A 15,636-nucleotide genomic window follows, 5' to 3' on the forward strand; every position below is an offset into this window, starting at 1 on the left:
CGAAACAAAACAGTGACGAACCAAGAGTAAATTCAGCCAGAATATAAAGTCAACAGCATGTTGTTGTGCAGTTTTGCCATATTGTAGAGAGCAAGTCAGGTCTAAATACATCCCAGTGGCTGGGTCAGAAGTAGAAATACACAGTAATTAGAATGAGGGTGTTTAGTGTGTCATTCATTCATAGTGATAATAATTAACAGAAGTCATGCTTTGGATACACAACACCTGATATTTTCTTTGCTTTCTAGAGCTAATGCATAAAATGAGATTGTAAAGCCTTAGTTTGTTGTAAATATTTTTATTTTTGGAATGTCTATTTTCAGTTAAAAACATGGTACTCTCAAAATGGTCACGGAAAACTTTAAGAATATTAATGAAAATGGAAGACTCTCACTTCACAACATAGAATGATTTTCATAAAATAATGGCACATGCATAAACATAAAATCTGGTTGTAAATGTGGTAATGAGCAACGTAAATTATAGTAGCATCATTCACATTTTATTCAGTAGGTCATTGATCTATTAATACTCCTTGGATGTGTATAAGACATAAGCATGAAGGCTAAGTGAACTTAAATCTTTTGAGAAGTGCATTAATATACTTAAACTTCAATACTTATTCCATGGTGTAGCCGAATTTATAACTATGTAATGCTAATGCGAAGCATATACTATTTACATAAGTTGCAAATATATAGAATAATACTTAGCTGCTGTACCTAACAAGTTGTTATGGGGATAATTACAAGTGCTTTGTACCTGACTGTGCTATATACAGTAAGTAGGATTGTCAGCTTTCTAACTGTACAAAACAGAACACACCCAACCCCTCCCCAAGACCCCTGCCCCACCCTTCTCCAAAGCCCCGCCCCACTCGCTCCATCCCCATCCCTCTGTCACTTGCTCTCCCCCACCTTCATTCACTTTCACTGGGCTGGGGCAGGGGGTGAGGGTGTGGGAGGGGGGTGAGGGCTCTGGCTGGGGGTGCAGGCACCAGGATGGGGCCAGGGATGAGGGGATGGGGTGCGGGAGAGGGCTCTGGGCTGGGGCAGGGGGTTGTGTTCTGGGGGGTATGGGCTCTGGACGGGTGCGGGCTCCAGGTGGGTCCAGAAATTAGCGGTTCATGGTGTAGGGGAGGGCTCCGAACTGGGGCAGGGGACTGGAGTGTGGACTCCGGCTGGGGGTGGGTGGGCTCTAGGGAAGAAGGGTTTGGAGTGCAGGAGGGGACTGGGGCAAGATGTTGGGAGTTTGGGTGTGGGAGGAATTCCGGGGGTGAGGCAGGGGCTTGGAGTGGAGAAGGGGGTGCGGCATCCCAGCAGTGCTTATTGCAGTTCCCAGCCAATGGTCATGGTTCCTGCCAATGGGAGCTGCTGGGCTGGCTCTCGGGGTGGAGGCAGCGCATGGAGCCTCCCTGGCTGCATATATGCCTAGGGGCTGCAGGGAACTGGCGGCTGCTTCTAGGAGCCACACAGCGCTAGGGCAGGGAGTTTGCCTTAGCCCCAGCTCCCACTGCGCCGCTAACCGTACTTTTTATGGCCTGGTCAGCAATGCTGACTGGAGCCACCAGGGTTCCTTTTCGACTGGGCATTCTGGTCCAAAACTGGACGCCTGGCAACCCTATATATAAGTGCTACTAGTATTACTAAGAGCAGTACAAGCATCTCACATATCAAAGACAAACAGAACAAAGAAATACTTGAGAAATGCTTTCAAATGTATAGTATACTCGTTAAATAGACCCAACAAGGCTCCATGGAAAAGTTTGAAAAGAATTCTAATCAGAGACAATTCTGCTTAGCTTTATCTTAGCTTGATTACTCTTTTTCTTTTTAAATATAACAACAGACTGGGTGGGCAAGGGAAGTGCAATGGATGTAATTTATCTGTATTTTTAAACGTCCTTTCACTTAGTATTGTACAGAAATCTCAAAGAGAAGCAGGAGGAGTATTGTCTGGATAATAATATCAATGGATAATGAACTGCTGACAGATAAGGTATCATAACTTATTATCAATAGTATTACTTCAGAATGTGCAGAGACATCAAGTGAAATCCCATATAGAGCTTGGTATTGAGATCAGTATTATTCAACATTCATTAATGACCTGAAGGAGAATGTAAATTCAACAGTGATCAAATTTGCAGATGGTACAGCTAGGAGTTATGACAAATAGAGAGGATTTTCAATCAAAAATACAGTTGGATATGAACAACTTGGGAATTTGGTTGGACTGGTATGAGATGAGAATTAATGTAAAGAAATATAAAATAATACACTAAGGAAAGGATAATGCAGCACAGGGATAAAACAGGGAATTGTTATCTAAAAATAGTTATGAAGCAAGTGACTTGGAGGGTAATACTGATAAGGAACTGACTATGAGTTTTCAATTGAATGTCATGACAAAAAAGACCAATTTCATTCTGAGATACATATATGGATAGGTATATAGATGAAAGTTTTGTGAGGAAGTTTTGCTGCAAACTTCACAGGATTGGTACAAGACAGAGGAACCTTTGAGGAGAAAATACACCTTAAAACCATGATCAGCCATGGCAGGAAAACTAATTCAGCTCAAGTGAGTTTTATTGGGTGAAAATTTAGGAAAAAGAATGATACTTCTGTTCCAGTAAATTGGTTCTGATTTGAACTTAAGATAAAAAAAGAAAAAACAGATGCTTCCCATGAATCATTTCATAAGTACATTCATTTTGAAATGTAATATTTCTACTGTATTTTCAAAAAAAAGAATATTAGCTTAAGTAATTAAAAACAGAAACAATGATCATATGGGAAAATAACCCAGAAAATCTGTTTTGTAACAGAAGCTATCAAAGTCAACAGTTGCTCACAGTTACCACAGATATCTACTGTTCTGTGTATGGGAAAAACATCATAATCTCACACTCCACTCTGTCATAAACATTGGCAAAATACTGTTTAATGGTGACCACTGTATCTTGATAAGATTTGTTTGTTGATGGAATGATTTTCCTTAGGGTGACAGAGACTTGTTTTAAGGAAAAGTAGTAACTGGCTGTAAAGTTTTTCCTGGGTTCATTGTTGTGGCATGGGACCTTGTATGGGAGAAGAGCAAAGAATTTAAAGTAGAGAAAAATCATTAGGAATCTTCAGAGACTTTCTCTGTGTTGCAAAACATCCCAGTATAGATTGTAGGAGGGAGGAACATAAAAAGCCTTTATTTGTGCTCTCGGGCAAAATGGCAAATCCTGTCTTTCCCCTGTTGGAATGGAGGGTACCAGGCATAATGGACCCAGAGAGGCTACACTGAATGGTGGTAGGAATTTTAGGAACAGGGAGCAGGGTAGGGTCTGATGCTTTGCAGATACACTGGACGTTTCCTTTGTAGAGTAGTGGTACTAAGGTAGCAGAGTACTGCTCCATCTGAGGTTGGAGTAGTATCCACGGACCGGATCAGCCTTGCAGACTACTCATTTTTTTTTTTTTTTTGATACTAGGTACTGAGAAATGGATCCATCCTTTCTGGTTGGTTTTCACAGTGAAGTACTATGTATTTCTGAATCTCCAGTCTGCCGATGAGAATGTGCATTAACATATCTGTAACACTACTATTCCCTTTTTTCCTCCTCCAAAGGACAAGGAAGGAGTGGAAGGTGTCTCTGTAGGAGCCATTCTTTCTGACTATCAACGAGTTCGAGTGGAAGACGTGTAAGAAAATATTCTTGAGAAGTTACTTATAAACTTGAAAAAGATATTTTTTGTCAGTGATGTGAACAAAACCAACAAAAAGTCTGTAGTATAGAACAGAAACAGGTACTTTTATTCCATTTTCTAAGATACCTGATTCATAAAACTAACTGAAAGCACTGTGCTTTTCTCTTTGTATGTATATCTTCCATGTATACCAGTAGTGAAATTATAGTAGATGGATTTGATGGATTCTACAGCAGGGGCAGGCAAACCTTTTAGCTTGAGGACCGAATCAGGTTTCATAAATTTTATGGAGGTCTGGTTAGGGGAGGGGGTCATGGCCCGGCCCCGACCTCCTATCTGCCCTCCGCAGGACTCCTGCCCCATCCAACCCCCCCTGTTCCCTTAGGACCCCCCCCCGGGACCCCTACCCCATCCACCCTCGCCCCCCGCTCCCTGTCCCCTGACCACCCCCGGATCCCTGCTGCCCCATCAAACCCCTCCTCTCATACCTGATGGCCTCCCTGGGACCCCTGACCCATCCAACCACCCCTTCTCCCTGACCCCTTGCCCCTGACTGCCCCCTGCTACCCCATCCAACCCTCCCCTTCCTGATTGCCCCCCGGGACTCTTGCCCCAATTCAACCCCCTGTTCCCCCCCCCGACTGCCCCACTCCTATCCACACCCCTGCCCCCTGGCCCCCCCCGAACTCCCCTGCCCTCTATCCAACCCCCCCCCGCTGCTCTGTGCCCCCTTACCGTGCTGCCTGGAGCACCCGTGGCAGGAGGTGCTACATTGCGTCGCCCGGCTGGATCCGGGCCACCTGCTCGGGGGCTGGGCAGGACAGTCCCGCAGGCTGTAGTTTGCCCACCTCTGTTCTACAGGCTTCTTTCTGTTTAATCCTGGATCCATTGACATTATTGAGAGTTTTGGCATTGATATAATGGAAGAGGTATTAGGCCATTTACTTCCACTGACTTTTCTCAGTTTCAGCTGGAGGATCCAGTAGGCCAAGGGAACAATAGGTTCACAGCTCAATTCCAAAATCTAGAATTTACCAAAATAATCTGGTGGTCGCCAGTTGACATTTTTCAACTAAAATTTCCATTAAGGACAGGAAATAAAAATGACCAGAACCATAATAAATATAACTTTGAACCACAAGAATCTGAAAACAAAGCTATATTGTAGAACATACAAAGCTCATCCACTGATTCATCATACTTTCCCCCAAACCAGCTGAATCTAGCATCTCCTGAAATATGATCAGGAGTTAATAGAAAAAGCACCATAGCTTTTCAATTAATAAAATAGATACCTGATATTGTCTGTACTCCCATTACTTCCTCTTGAAGACAAGCCAAAACATACCAAAGTCTGTCACAGAAGAAGTTTGTTTAATAATAATTAAAAAAAAAAATCGTTAAGCAGCACCTTGCATTTCTCATTCATAGTGGGAAGATTCTTTTAATGTGAGTGTACCATACGACCTCTTCTGGGAGTTTCAACAGAGATTGAATGTACAAAGATACACTTGCAAATATACACACCCTAGCAACATACACAAGACTTTTTGTTGGGCTTTTAGAAAGTCTATTTGCAAATACAACTCTTGGAGCTTTGGAAGGAGAAGAGTGTAAACCTTAACGTGAGGCTCAGAGTTTCAGGTGAAGTGAGGGGTAGGATTTAGGTCAAAATGTCTGCCTCCATGGTGGCAGAGAAATCAAATGCTAGCTCTTCCCTGGGTAAATTTAGGCTAATGAAAAATCATTGACATGCTAAAGTGCAGTTAGTATAATCATTTTAGTCGCACAGCTTGTCCTATGCATCTATGTCATCATAGGTGATGAATACTAGTGGGCGAGTTGTGATTGTCAGTGCCTCTATTAGGAAGGGAAGGCTGCTACGTTCTCTTAGAGAAGCTGTGGTGTGTCCTATATACAAGAAAACACTATTTGATACTCACCGTGTTTTCAGTATGCTGATGGCAGTTATTCATGATCCAGCCAGTCTGAGGTAGACTTAGTATGCATGAGAACTGGTTGGGTGAAGCTCAGATGGGATAAGAATGACGTGATTCAGGAAGACTGGGGGAAGCATTTGAATGAGATATCCAGATTGATTGTTCAGTGAAGGAGGTGTGTTGTTGCCATATATTACATGGGTTCTCAATCTATGGGTTGTGCTAGCTCCCCGGACGCTGTTGGATGATGATACAGAAACAGCATCCAGGAAGCTTTTTACCATTGGAGTCTGACCAGGAGACTGCAACCATTTCTTTTGGGTTAGGACCTAGCTATTATGATCTGTGCCTTTGCTGCCTAAAGACTGGATTACTGCAATAAACTTTACATGAGGATATACTTTAGGTCAAACCATAAATTTAAGCTAGTGCAGAATGCATCTATTAAGCAGTGCTCTGAGGTGGCAGCATGTGTCACCAGTGCTGCATAATGTGCATGGCTATATAGTGGGTTCCATATTGAATTTAAGGTGTTAGTTTTGATTTATTAAGCCCTAAATGATGTGGTACTTTTCTACCTGAGAGTCCACCTCTTCTCAGACCATACTACCACAGTTGCTGAAGCACTCAGTGAAAGTACTTGAATCTCCCTTAATTTAAAAAAAAGTTGGTTGGTGAGAGGGCCTTCCCATTGCAGGGCCCTCAGCTTTGGAGCAAGCTTCTTTACTAGTCTGAAATATGTTGGGTATGTTGGCCTTTGGGGCACACTGCAAGGTGCATCTATTTGTTATAAGCTTCTGCAGAGGTAGACTTTTCAGGGGAATCAGATATGTGGGTGGTAAAGTTGATTCTGTGCTCCTCAGGTTGTTTACATTTTTGTTTTTGTAATTTATGGCAGGTATGCCTAGAGCCTTGGCTAGGGGCCTCTTTTTATTTTTATGAATTTAAATACAATTCTAGTGGTTTCATGACTAACTCACAAGTAGGATGGTTTAAAAAAAGTTCTAGAGAGACCTTTTTTTTTTTTTTTTGCAAACCTGAGAAAAATAAGAACTGCGTTATATTCCTATAAAAATCACTATTTATTAATAATACAGACTTCATGAAGATCATCCAATTTTCCCTCCTCTTGAAGGAGGAACTGGGAGTTTAGGTTACCTAAGTCTATGCGTAAGTACTCAGTGTGAATGCTTGACTTATACAAACTAAAGAGTATTTTCCCCTGTCATAAGATAATTTAAGGAAATTTTAAAAGCTAAAGAAATTCGAAGAAAAACCGTATAGAATTCTGACTCCACATTCAATCTGGGAATATCAGAATCCTTATCTGTCCAGTACATAATAATAATAACCTATTTGTGAAGCCCACAACATTTTAAAATTAAAAATCCTATACCCCATTCTTTATCTGTGTCAGTTAAATTAGATCATTAAATAATTGCTTGCTAACCCCTCTAAACAAACTGCAATACCATATGCATACATATGCTAATAATATTGCTCTAAAAGTTTTAAATCACTTAAACAGAGCGTTATTGTCCTTAATAATCAATGAACACCTCGAAAAAATTAGGAGTGAAGATTATCTTCTAAAGTGAGAATCAATTTGGGGCAATCAGAGTTCATCTTGTAGAAAATATTTTGTACAATAAATATTTTTTAGTAGATTATAGTTTGAAACTTTCACATGATGTACATTCAAAAGGATGTTTGTTCCTTTATTTTACATTTTCACACTTTATAGTTAGGCATATCAGTAGGATGACTGTTTCATTTTACCTATTCCATGTTTTGGAAAATCCAGTGAAAACATTTGAGCAATTTACTTTGCATTGAGGCCTAGATCTTCAGAATGGGTTCTAATTCCATATTTAGGTACTTATAGGAGGGGAAGAATATGTGTTTATTAACTTAACTTTGGGCCTCTAAATGTTGGTGTTTATCAATGGTGTTTAACTATTTAAAAAAAGAGAGAACCTATTCAGGCCAAAATAATTAAAGAATTTCAAATCCACTCCAAAACAACTATCAACCAAAAATGACTGCTCTATATATGAACACTTTAGAGGCTGTTTCATTCGTTTTGCCCTCACCAATACTTTATATACGGGTTGCTGAAAATTACAGAGAAAAGCAATAGAATCTTGCTAGTTATACACCTTAATCTAGCAGAAAATAGCCCAACTTCCCAGAAAATATGTAATAGTAATTGCAAAAGAAACTATAGAACAGTTACGCCAAGTTTTTAAAAACTGAGGGTGGGGTTTTTTCAGGAAAGCTCATTGTTGACCTTTACATTGAAGTCAATCATTACTTTCAGTGTTAGCAGGTACAATTAAAATCAGAATCAGGTTGTTTAGTTTTCTTTTTTCATGCAGTATGCGTGCACATTGTACTCTGCAAAAGATAACATGTTTTTAATACATTCATTATGATAAAATATTAAAGGTTTAGAAAACATACACGTTTAATAGTAGGACACCCAAGAAATGTTACGTTTATTGTTGAACATATTTTTCCTTGTAAAAGAGCATAATATTTGAAATTCAGCCAATGATTTGTCTTTATTTTTCTTTCAAAAAGGTGTAAGAGGCTTAATCTGCAGCCTTTAGCTTACCTTTGGCGTCGAAACCAGGAAGCTTTGCTCAAAGAAATGATATCATCTAACATTCAAGCCATCATCATAAAAGTAGCAGCTTTTGGTAGGTATCCAGATTATGAACAATGCTGTATGTTAACAATTTGGTAAACTTAATTTATTAATGAGCAACTTCAAAAGCACAGCAAGGAAAAAGAAAACAAAAACTCTATTTTGTAATTTAAGTGAGAAACAGTAATATGAAGAGGTGAAGAAGGATAGATTTTTAAAATGAGTATTGCCAGAATATGACAGTATGTCTGAACAATTAATGGAACCTATAAATAATACATAATATACACAATAGATTTTTGTAGCTTAGTCATTGAATTCCTTCAGTTATTTCCCCCTCCTAGTATACATACATATATAATACAATGGTCCACAGTACTGTCATTCATAGGGAATACAAATTGATGGCTAGAGATGGGTTCAGAAAGATTTAACAAAGAATTAACAAATTAACATCCAACATTTATATTGGGACTTAAAGAACTTGTATAACAGCAGTCTTTAAATTTGTGAAGCTGATAGCACACACTAGGTGGTGTGTCACTGATATTTTTGAAAGAATGACAGTTACAGTTTAGTTGTTTGAGTAAATCAGAGTTCAGAATCAACATATCTTTTGACTTTCATTGGCAATGGTTTAGAGCGTGACTTTTATATTGAAGCAAGCCATTACAAAAGATGATCTGACTGTTTGCAAAGACAAAAGATGTACCCTAGTGGACTATTAAAGAAAGCTTTATTGAGTGGCACATGTTCTGTAACCATACAGAAGCAGATGAGAACCTTATTAATGGCACACTACATCATTTCCAAATTATAGGACTCGAAGCAGTTTTTAATGTAAAAGTATCAGATTAGGGTTTAAGAATAAAAGAGACAAAACCTCCTTTTTCTTTTGGGGTCACTAGGGTTTTGTGGGTCATTAGACCTAAGAATGGCTAGTATAATAGAAAAGAGTCAGTTCTACATGGGTGGATAAAAATATATATCTGATAAATTGTGTCGTATAACCTTGGTGTGTGACAGGTCTTACATTCAGCACATATGTGACACTTTCACATTGTGTCTAATGCCTTTTTCTACTTCTTTAAATACCTTTTTTTAAAAAACAAAGGGGTAATATTGTGGTGTAATATTGTTTAAGAGTTATGTAGAGTAACTTTAGTTGTTTATTCATAGCCTGGCTTGAAACGACAATCACTTTTTTTTGGTTTAATTTTATTTATTTATTTATTTATTTTGTTGAAGTCCTTTCAGCTCCAGCTGGGTTTCCCTTGTCAGAACACTTCAGTTTTACAGCACTTACTAGTATGGTCTCATTTCATTGTTCTCAGTGGATCTTTCAGTGCTGCTAGCATTATTAAAATGACTAGAAACACAAAACTTTGTTATTCACTCTAGGTTTACATGAGATGTTCTCATTTTTAATAGCATTTTCTCCTCTGGTGGGAGTGATTGGGTACAATATATAGGAATTAACTGCCTCACTTCCTCCCTGTCTTTAAATAAAGAAAAAAAGCTCAAGATCTTTTATTTAAAAGAAAGAAAATTTCCAGCTCATGTACAGCAAACAGAGAAGGGATGTTGCTTGTATTTTTACAGCACTTATCTTAGTGTGAGACGAAAGAATAAGATTAACTAATATGCTTTTTCAGAACTAAGTAATTGTATGTCACCAACTGAACTTTTGTTTCATTTGCTTTGCTCATAAGCAGCTCTCTTAAACTGTATGACAATTCAGTACTTCTTACAAATTGTTTAGAACCAAAATAACTTTTAGTTCATAAACCAAAATCCATTTAAAAAGTGGTAAGTGATTCAGAAAGTGACTGCAGGGGTGACATCGCTGGTGACCTGTATCATCCCTGAAGCAAGATAAACTTGTCTTTTGTATCTCAGATGCTTTTAAAAAGTTAGAATTGACTGGTTAGTGCACAAAGAATGCTTTGTGGAGTGTTCATTTAAAGAGCAAATACCATAAATAGTTGTAGATAGTAATTAGATAGAAAATCACTGCCGCTTTTTTTTTTTTTTGTTAAGGTAAAAAGAAAGATCTTATCAGACTCAATTTCTCACCTGCCTCAGGCAGTCATAATTAGATATAAGCAAATTTAATGGAGCCTGCGTACTTTGGGGCCATTCTACAATGCTTTAATAATTGCATGCTTTATTAAAGTAAGTTTAAGTTATGAAGGCTGTTTAACATATCAGGTGGCAAAGAAGCTAAAGATACAGGTTACCTACTTGCCTTTTAGCTTAATAATCAAAGGCACTTTTAAGCCAAATTGCTATGAATGTATTTAAAATAACAGATTTTAAAGTCTGAGAGGTGATGCATTAGATGGTATACTGTACAGATGTTAAAACAACAAGCAAGTCAGGTAACTTGAGCTTGACATTCATCAGCGTTGGCATGCCCACACACCCTCCCGTGTCCTGTTTTCCATTAACTTGGTGCTAATTTTGGAAAGGTAAAAGGCTTTTTAGGGTTTATGTAGACAGCACATAATTATACAAGTAAATGAGCATTAATCCACCTTTACAAATAGTTAGCCTTGTCAGCTGCAGGAGTTTTCCATCTTGGAATAGTGTGCTGCTCCAAATGATGGGAGACCAAGTACTTTCACTTATGTGTAACAGGAACACTGTTACCAGCACCATACATGATGTATTTTCATGTCCCTTCTGTTATATGTTAGTCAGTTTTGGTTTGTCCCAAGGCCAAAACTTAAAGTGAGTATGTTTCAGAGGTGCCAATAATAGGAGATAAACATCCAATAACTCTGAGCAGATTTGACTAGGAACAGCAGAAAATTGTTTAAACAAATTTATCTCCAGCACCCTCCTTGTGGTGCCCAGGGCTGTCTACAAAACAGTAACTGTGATGAGTTTTTCCCTAAAGTATTTCCACTTTAGCAAATTTAAATGATACAGGTTAGCCAGTATTAGCTGAAAAATAGCTGGTAATAGCTGCCTCTATCATGTAGCAGGGGTCGGCAACCTTTCAGAAGTGCTGTGCCGAGTCTTTATTTATTCACACTAATCTCAGGTTTTGCGTGCCAGTAATACATTTTAATGTTTTTAGAAAGTCTCTTTCTATAAGTCTATAATATATAACCAAACTATTGTTGTATGTAAAGTAAATAAGGTTTTAAAAATGTTTAAGAATTAAACATTTAAAATTAAATTAAAATGCAGGTCTCCCTGGACTGGTGGCCAGGTTCCAGGCAGTGTGAGTGCCATTGAAAATCAGCTCGTGTGCCGCCTTCGGCATGCGTGCCATAGGTTGCCTACCCCTGTCATATCGGTTCCTTTACCACAAGATCCTGCTATATCAATTGTCAATTGTCCAAAGGAAGCAGATGAAACAGAGCATAATAAAGGGTCAGCATAATCATGAAAGGCCTGATTTTGATCCCCTCACTCACACTAGACTTCAGTTAGGTCATTTGTGGGTTAAAGTTGTCATAAACAGATAGTTAAGGGTTAATGTCTCTTTCACCTATAAAAGGGTTAACAAACAGTAACCTGAAACACCTAACCAGAGGACCAATCAGGAGACAAAATACTTTCAAAACTGGGTGGAGGGAAGTTTGGGTGTAAGTTCTTTTCTTCTTTGTCTTGGTTCGGTGACCCTCTTGGTTCTGTGAGTGCTCTCTCTATCTCCAGGCTTTCTAATCTTCTGTTTCCAAGTTGTAAGTACAAGGATAGTAAGACAATAGCTTTATATTGTTTTTTTGTATTTACATGTATGTAGTTGCTGGAATGTGTTAAATTGTATTCTTTTTGGATAAGGCTGTTTATTCATTTTTTCTTTTAAGCAATTGACCCTGTATATTGTCACCTTGATACAGAGACCATTTTTATGTCTTTTTCTTTCTTTTTATATAAAGTTTTGCTTTGAAGACCTGTTTTTTTTCCCCCTCCTTGTTGAGGCTCGAGGGAATTGAGTCTGTACTTAACAGGAATAGAGAAGTGGGGGGAAGGGTGGAATCCCTTTGTTTAGATTCACGGAGCTTGAATCTGTATATCTCTCCAGGAACCCAGGGAGGGAACACCTGGAGGGGAGGAGGGGGAAGGGAAATGGTTTATTCCCCTTTGTTGTGAGATTCAAGGAATCTGAGTCTTGGGGTCCCCCAGGGAAGGTTTTGGGGAGACCAGAGTGAGCAGACACTGGAATCTTCTGGCTGGTGGCAGCGATATCAGATCCAAGCTGGTAATTAAATTTGGAGGTTTCATGCTAGCTTCTCATGTTCTGAACTCTAAGGTTCAGATCTGAGTAGGAAAGTTATGACAAAAGTACTATTCAGCTTGAGTAACTGTGTCAGAATCTGTACCTAAATGGTTCCCTGTTTGTGCATATAATATGATTTCTCAAGTTAACTTAAGATCCCATCTGCAACAGGTCTTAAACTAAATTAGTTATGCCGGCACATTGGGCAGCATATTAGATGTACCTGTGATAGTTTACTTCCACTCCAGAGCAGTAGGGAGAGTACATCTTCGGGGATTCCCCCCACCTCCCAGTATGATCTATAATGATTTCTCACCATCAAGGATAATATGAAGATAACATTTATATTTAGTCTGATTACAGTAGACTAGTTTATATGACCCGAGTCAAACGTTATCTGTAACCCCCAGCTACAATGATATATTAAATAATGAAATGATAAATTTGAGTTTTGTCTATATCATTTGAATTATTTTAATGTCTTATTTACAGTTAAATTGACTTAACTTCAGAGCTGTTAGCTTTTCCCAATATTTTAACAATAATCTTCTGAAAGTCTATTAATCTTCAATACATCTTATTAAGGACTAGTACAGATTATTTGCTTGAGGATCCAAGAAAAAATTTCTTATTCAATATTTTCATCCAAATCAGAATTCCAAAGCCAAAATTTCTAGCTTTTATGAGATTAATATATATTACTTCAGTCAATTTATACATTGCAGTTCCTTCCTGTTCTCTTACAGTATAATAATTATCCATTGTAAGATTAAACCTCTGAATAATAAATTCTAATCGTTAGGTCAAATAAGAGAAGCATTCAGCTAAGAAGGCAGGTCTCTTAGCTTCCCATGGTAAATAATATTTCTAAATCCTAGCCCTTTTATTAGACCTTATAAAAGAAAATATATTGCAATTCTTATTTATTTGGGAATAATGGAAGCAGAGAATATTGATTATTTATTTCCATTGCAGTATTGCACGAAAGGCAATCCTGGCCCCATTGAAGTCGATGGCAAAACTCCCATTGACTTTGGAGGAACTAGGATTTTTACCCAAAGCACCCAGTAGCTCCCATTTAGGTACATAAGTGGGAGCTTCTGGCTGTTGAACTGTTTTTGAAAATCTGCCTCATTCAGTTAAATGGGAATGGGGTTCTTTTAAAAATTGTGCTCAAGTTGTCATTTCTGAGTAGTTTTGAAAATCTGTTCCCTGAATCAGGATTGAGGGGTGGGGCTTCCTGCTAGGTGCTGTCAGAACACAGTGGAAAACCGTCTCTTCTCTTAAAAATTTGCTATCTGATTTTCCCAGACAATTTAAAGACATGATTATTTGACAAGTGAGTGTTAACAAACAAAAGGAAAGAGGAGGAGAAGTGAAACAGATAAAAAAAAAATCAATATTAGATCCCTTCATAGTCCTCCAGACTCCACTGTAAATACAAGCACTTTTTCACATTATGTTAAAACTAAAGAACAGGATATTCTTTCTTAGCCAGTTAAGCTTATTTTAAGTTGTTTTTCCATTGCTTTTTCTGAGGTAGCCACTAGAGCTTTAATAGAGTTTATGACAACATTTACAGCCTTTACTTTCAATATTGTTTGTTTTTACTAATGGGAAAAATACTGCTTTCATTTATCATAATTCTAAATAGAAGATAAAATGGAAAATAATTTTCTTATGTATCACCAAGTACAAGATTTTAATGATTAACTATTCTCTTGGAAATAAGATAAGACATTCTCAAACATGGCCTTTAAACATCTGTTAAAAAGACCCTTCTTCAACAAAGTTAGCCTAAATGATTTTCTTACACACAAATCTGAAGGCTTGAAACTCGTTTTTATGATTGTATTCGTTGTACTGCTGACATAGTTGGTAAATCAAGTGGATGCCTGGCATGCACTTTAGGAATGGCTATCATGTTACTCCTTTTTTTCTCTCCTTAAAAACCTTGTTTGTTTCCTAACCAGCACATACTATAGTAATTACATTTTTCAGCAAATCTTCCATAATCTGCTCATACCCTATGGAATGTAAATGTATTTGACCTTTTTGCTTCAGACATGTTTCCTTAATGCATTTGTGTGCTGAATTCAGGTAGCCATACAACTCACATTATTTAACAATAACAAAACAGAAAGAAAGCTCTCTGTCACTTGTTTGTCCTGTACTATCAGAGGGGTCATGGCTCTTGAGGCACCAGGAGCCATTTTACCCTATTACAGACATTCCCATTCCATACGTAGGGCTCAGCATGGAAAATGAAAAGGTGGCTGTGGGAGCAGGAGGCAAAAACACAGTCAAAGCTAACAAGGGATTCAAGGATGATGATGTGATGAGAAAAAGAGTTGGTAAGTGGGGAGAGACAAGTTGTGAAGGGCCTTGAAGGAAAGGAGAAACTTGATTCAAAGAGGAGGTGACATAAGATGTCTGAGAGGGAGGCTGAGATGTCCAAAAGGCAGGTTGAATGGAAGGAAACAGGCAAGGGATAGAAAGATAGATTTTTGAGTCATCACCACAGAGATGGTAGTTGAAACCAAATGAACAGATGAGATCATCCAAGGAAAGGATGACATGGGAGAAAGGGGCTACGGATGGAGCAGAGAATGAGAAAGGGATGCTAAAAATAATGATCAGAGAAGTTTGAAATGGAAAAGGAGACATTAGAGTCACAAAGTCTCGGGTAAACAAAGGTTGTGAAGGAGAGAATAATGGAGATAATGAAAAGCAGCAGAGAAGTTAGAGTATGAAGGAAGCGAGGTCCTGGATTTAGCCTTCATGCTGTTAGCGAGAAAAGTTTTAGTGGACTGAAGGGGGCAGAGGCAGTACTACAAGGGATCTGGGATGAAGTTGGAGGAGAGGCACTTGAGGTAGTAGTTGTAGATGTGGAGATGGAAAGATTAATGGAGGAGAGTAGCCAAGAAACCTTATACCTTATACCAAAAAGTTTGTAGACTTCATTTCATTTCATTCCACGCCTTGGGTTTTGTAGTTGACCATTTGGGCCTCAATGAGAGTGACTGTGTGCTCAGCACCTGGGAAAATCAGCTCACTTATTTTAGGTGCTTAAATATAGATTTAGTAGCCTGACTTTTGGTTCCTATTTTT

At 38.4% G+C, this 15,636-nt stretch overlaps 1 protein-coding gene across 7 annotated transcripts in view; it reads left to right on the plus strand.

Annotated features, from left to right (window-relative positions):
• Window positions 1-15,636, plus strand: part of DPH6 (diphthamine biosynthesis 6) — a 370,092-nt gene that overhangs the window by 89,911 nt on the left and 264,545 nt on the right. For all 7 annotated transcript variants that reach the window (XM_050953883.1, XM_050953882.1, XM_050953884.1 and 4 more), the window contains exons 4-5: window positions 3,622-3,695; window positions 8,225-8,343. In XM_050953883.1, the coding sequence (XP_050809840.1) occupies window positions 3,622-3,695; window positions 8,225-8,343 (193 nt within the window). The remainder of the gene's footprint in view (window positions 1-3,621; window positions 3,696-8,224; window positions 8,344-15,636) is intronic.

The sequence above is a fragment of the Gopherus flavomarginatus genome, chromosome 5 (genome assembly GCF_025201925.1).
Source record: "Gopherus flavomarginatus isolate rGopFla2 chromosome 5, rGopFla2.mat.asm, whole genome shotgun sequence".
Classification (NCBI taxonomy): Eukaryota; Metazoa; Chordata; order Testudines; family Testudinidae; genus Gopherus; species Gopherus flavomarginatus.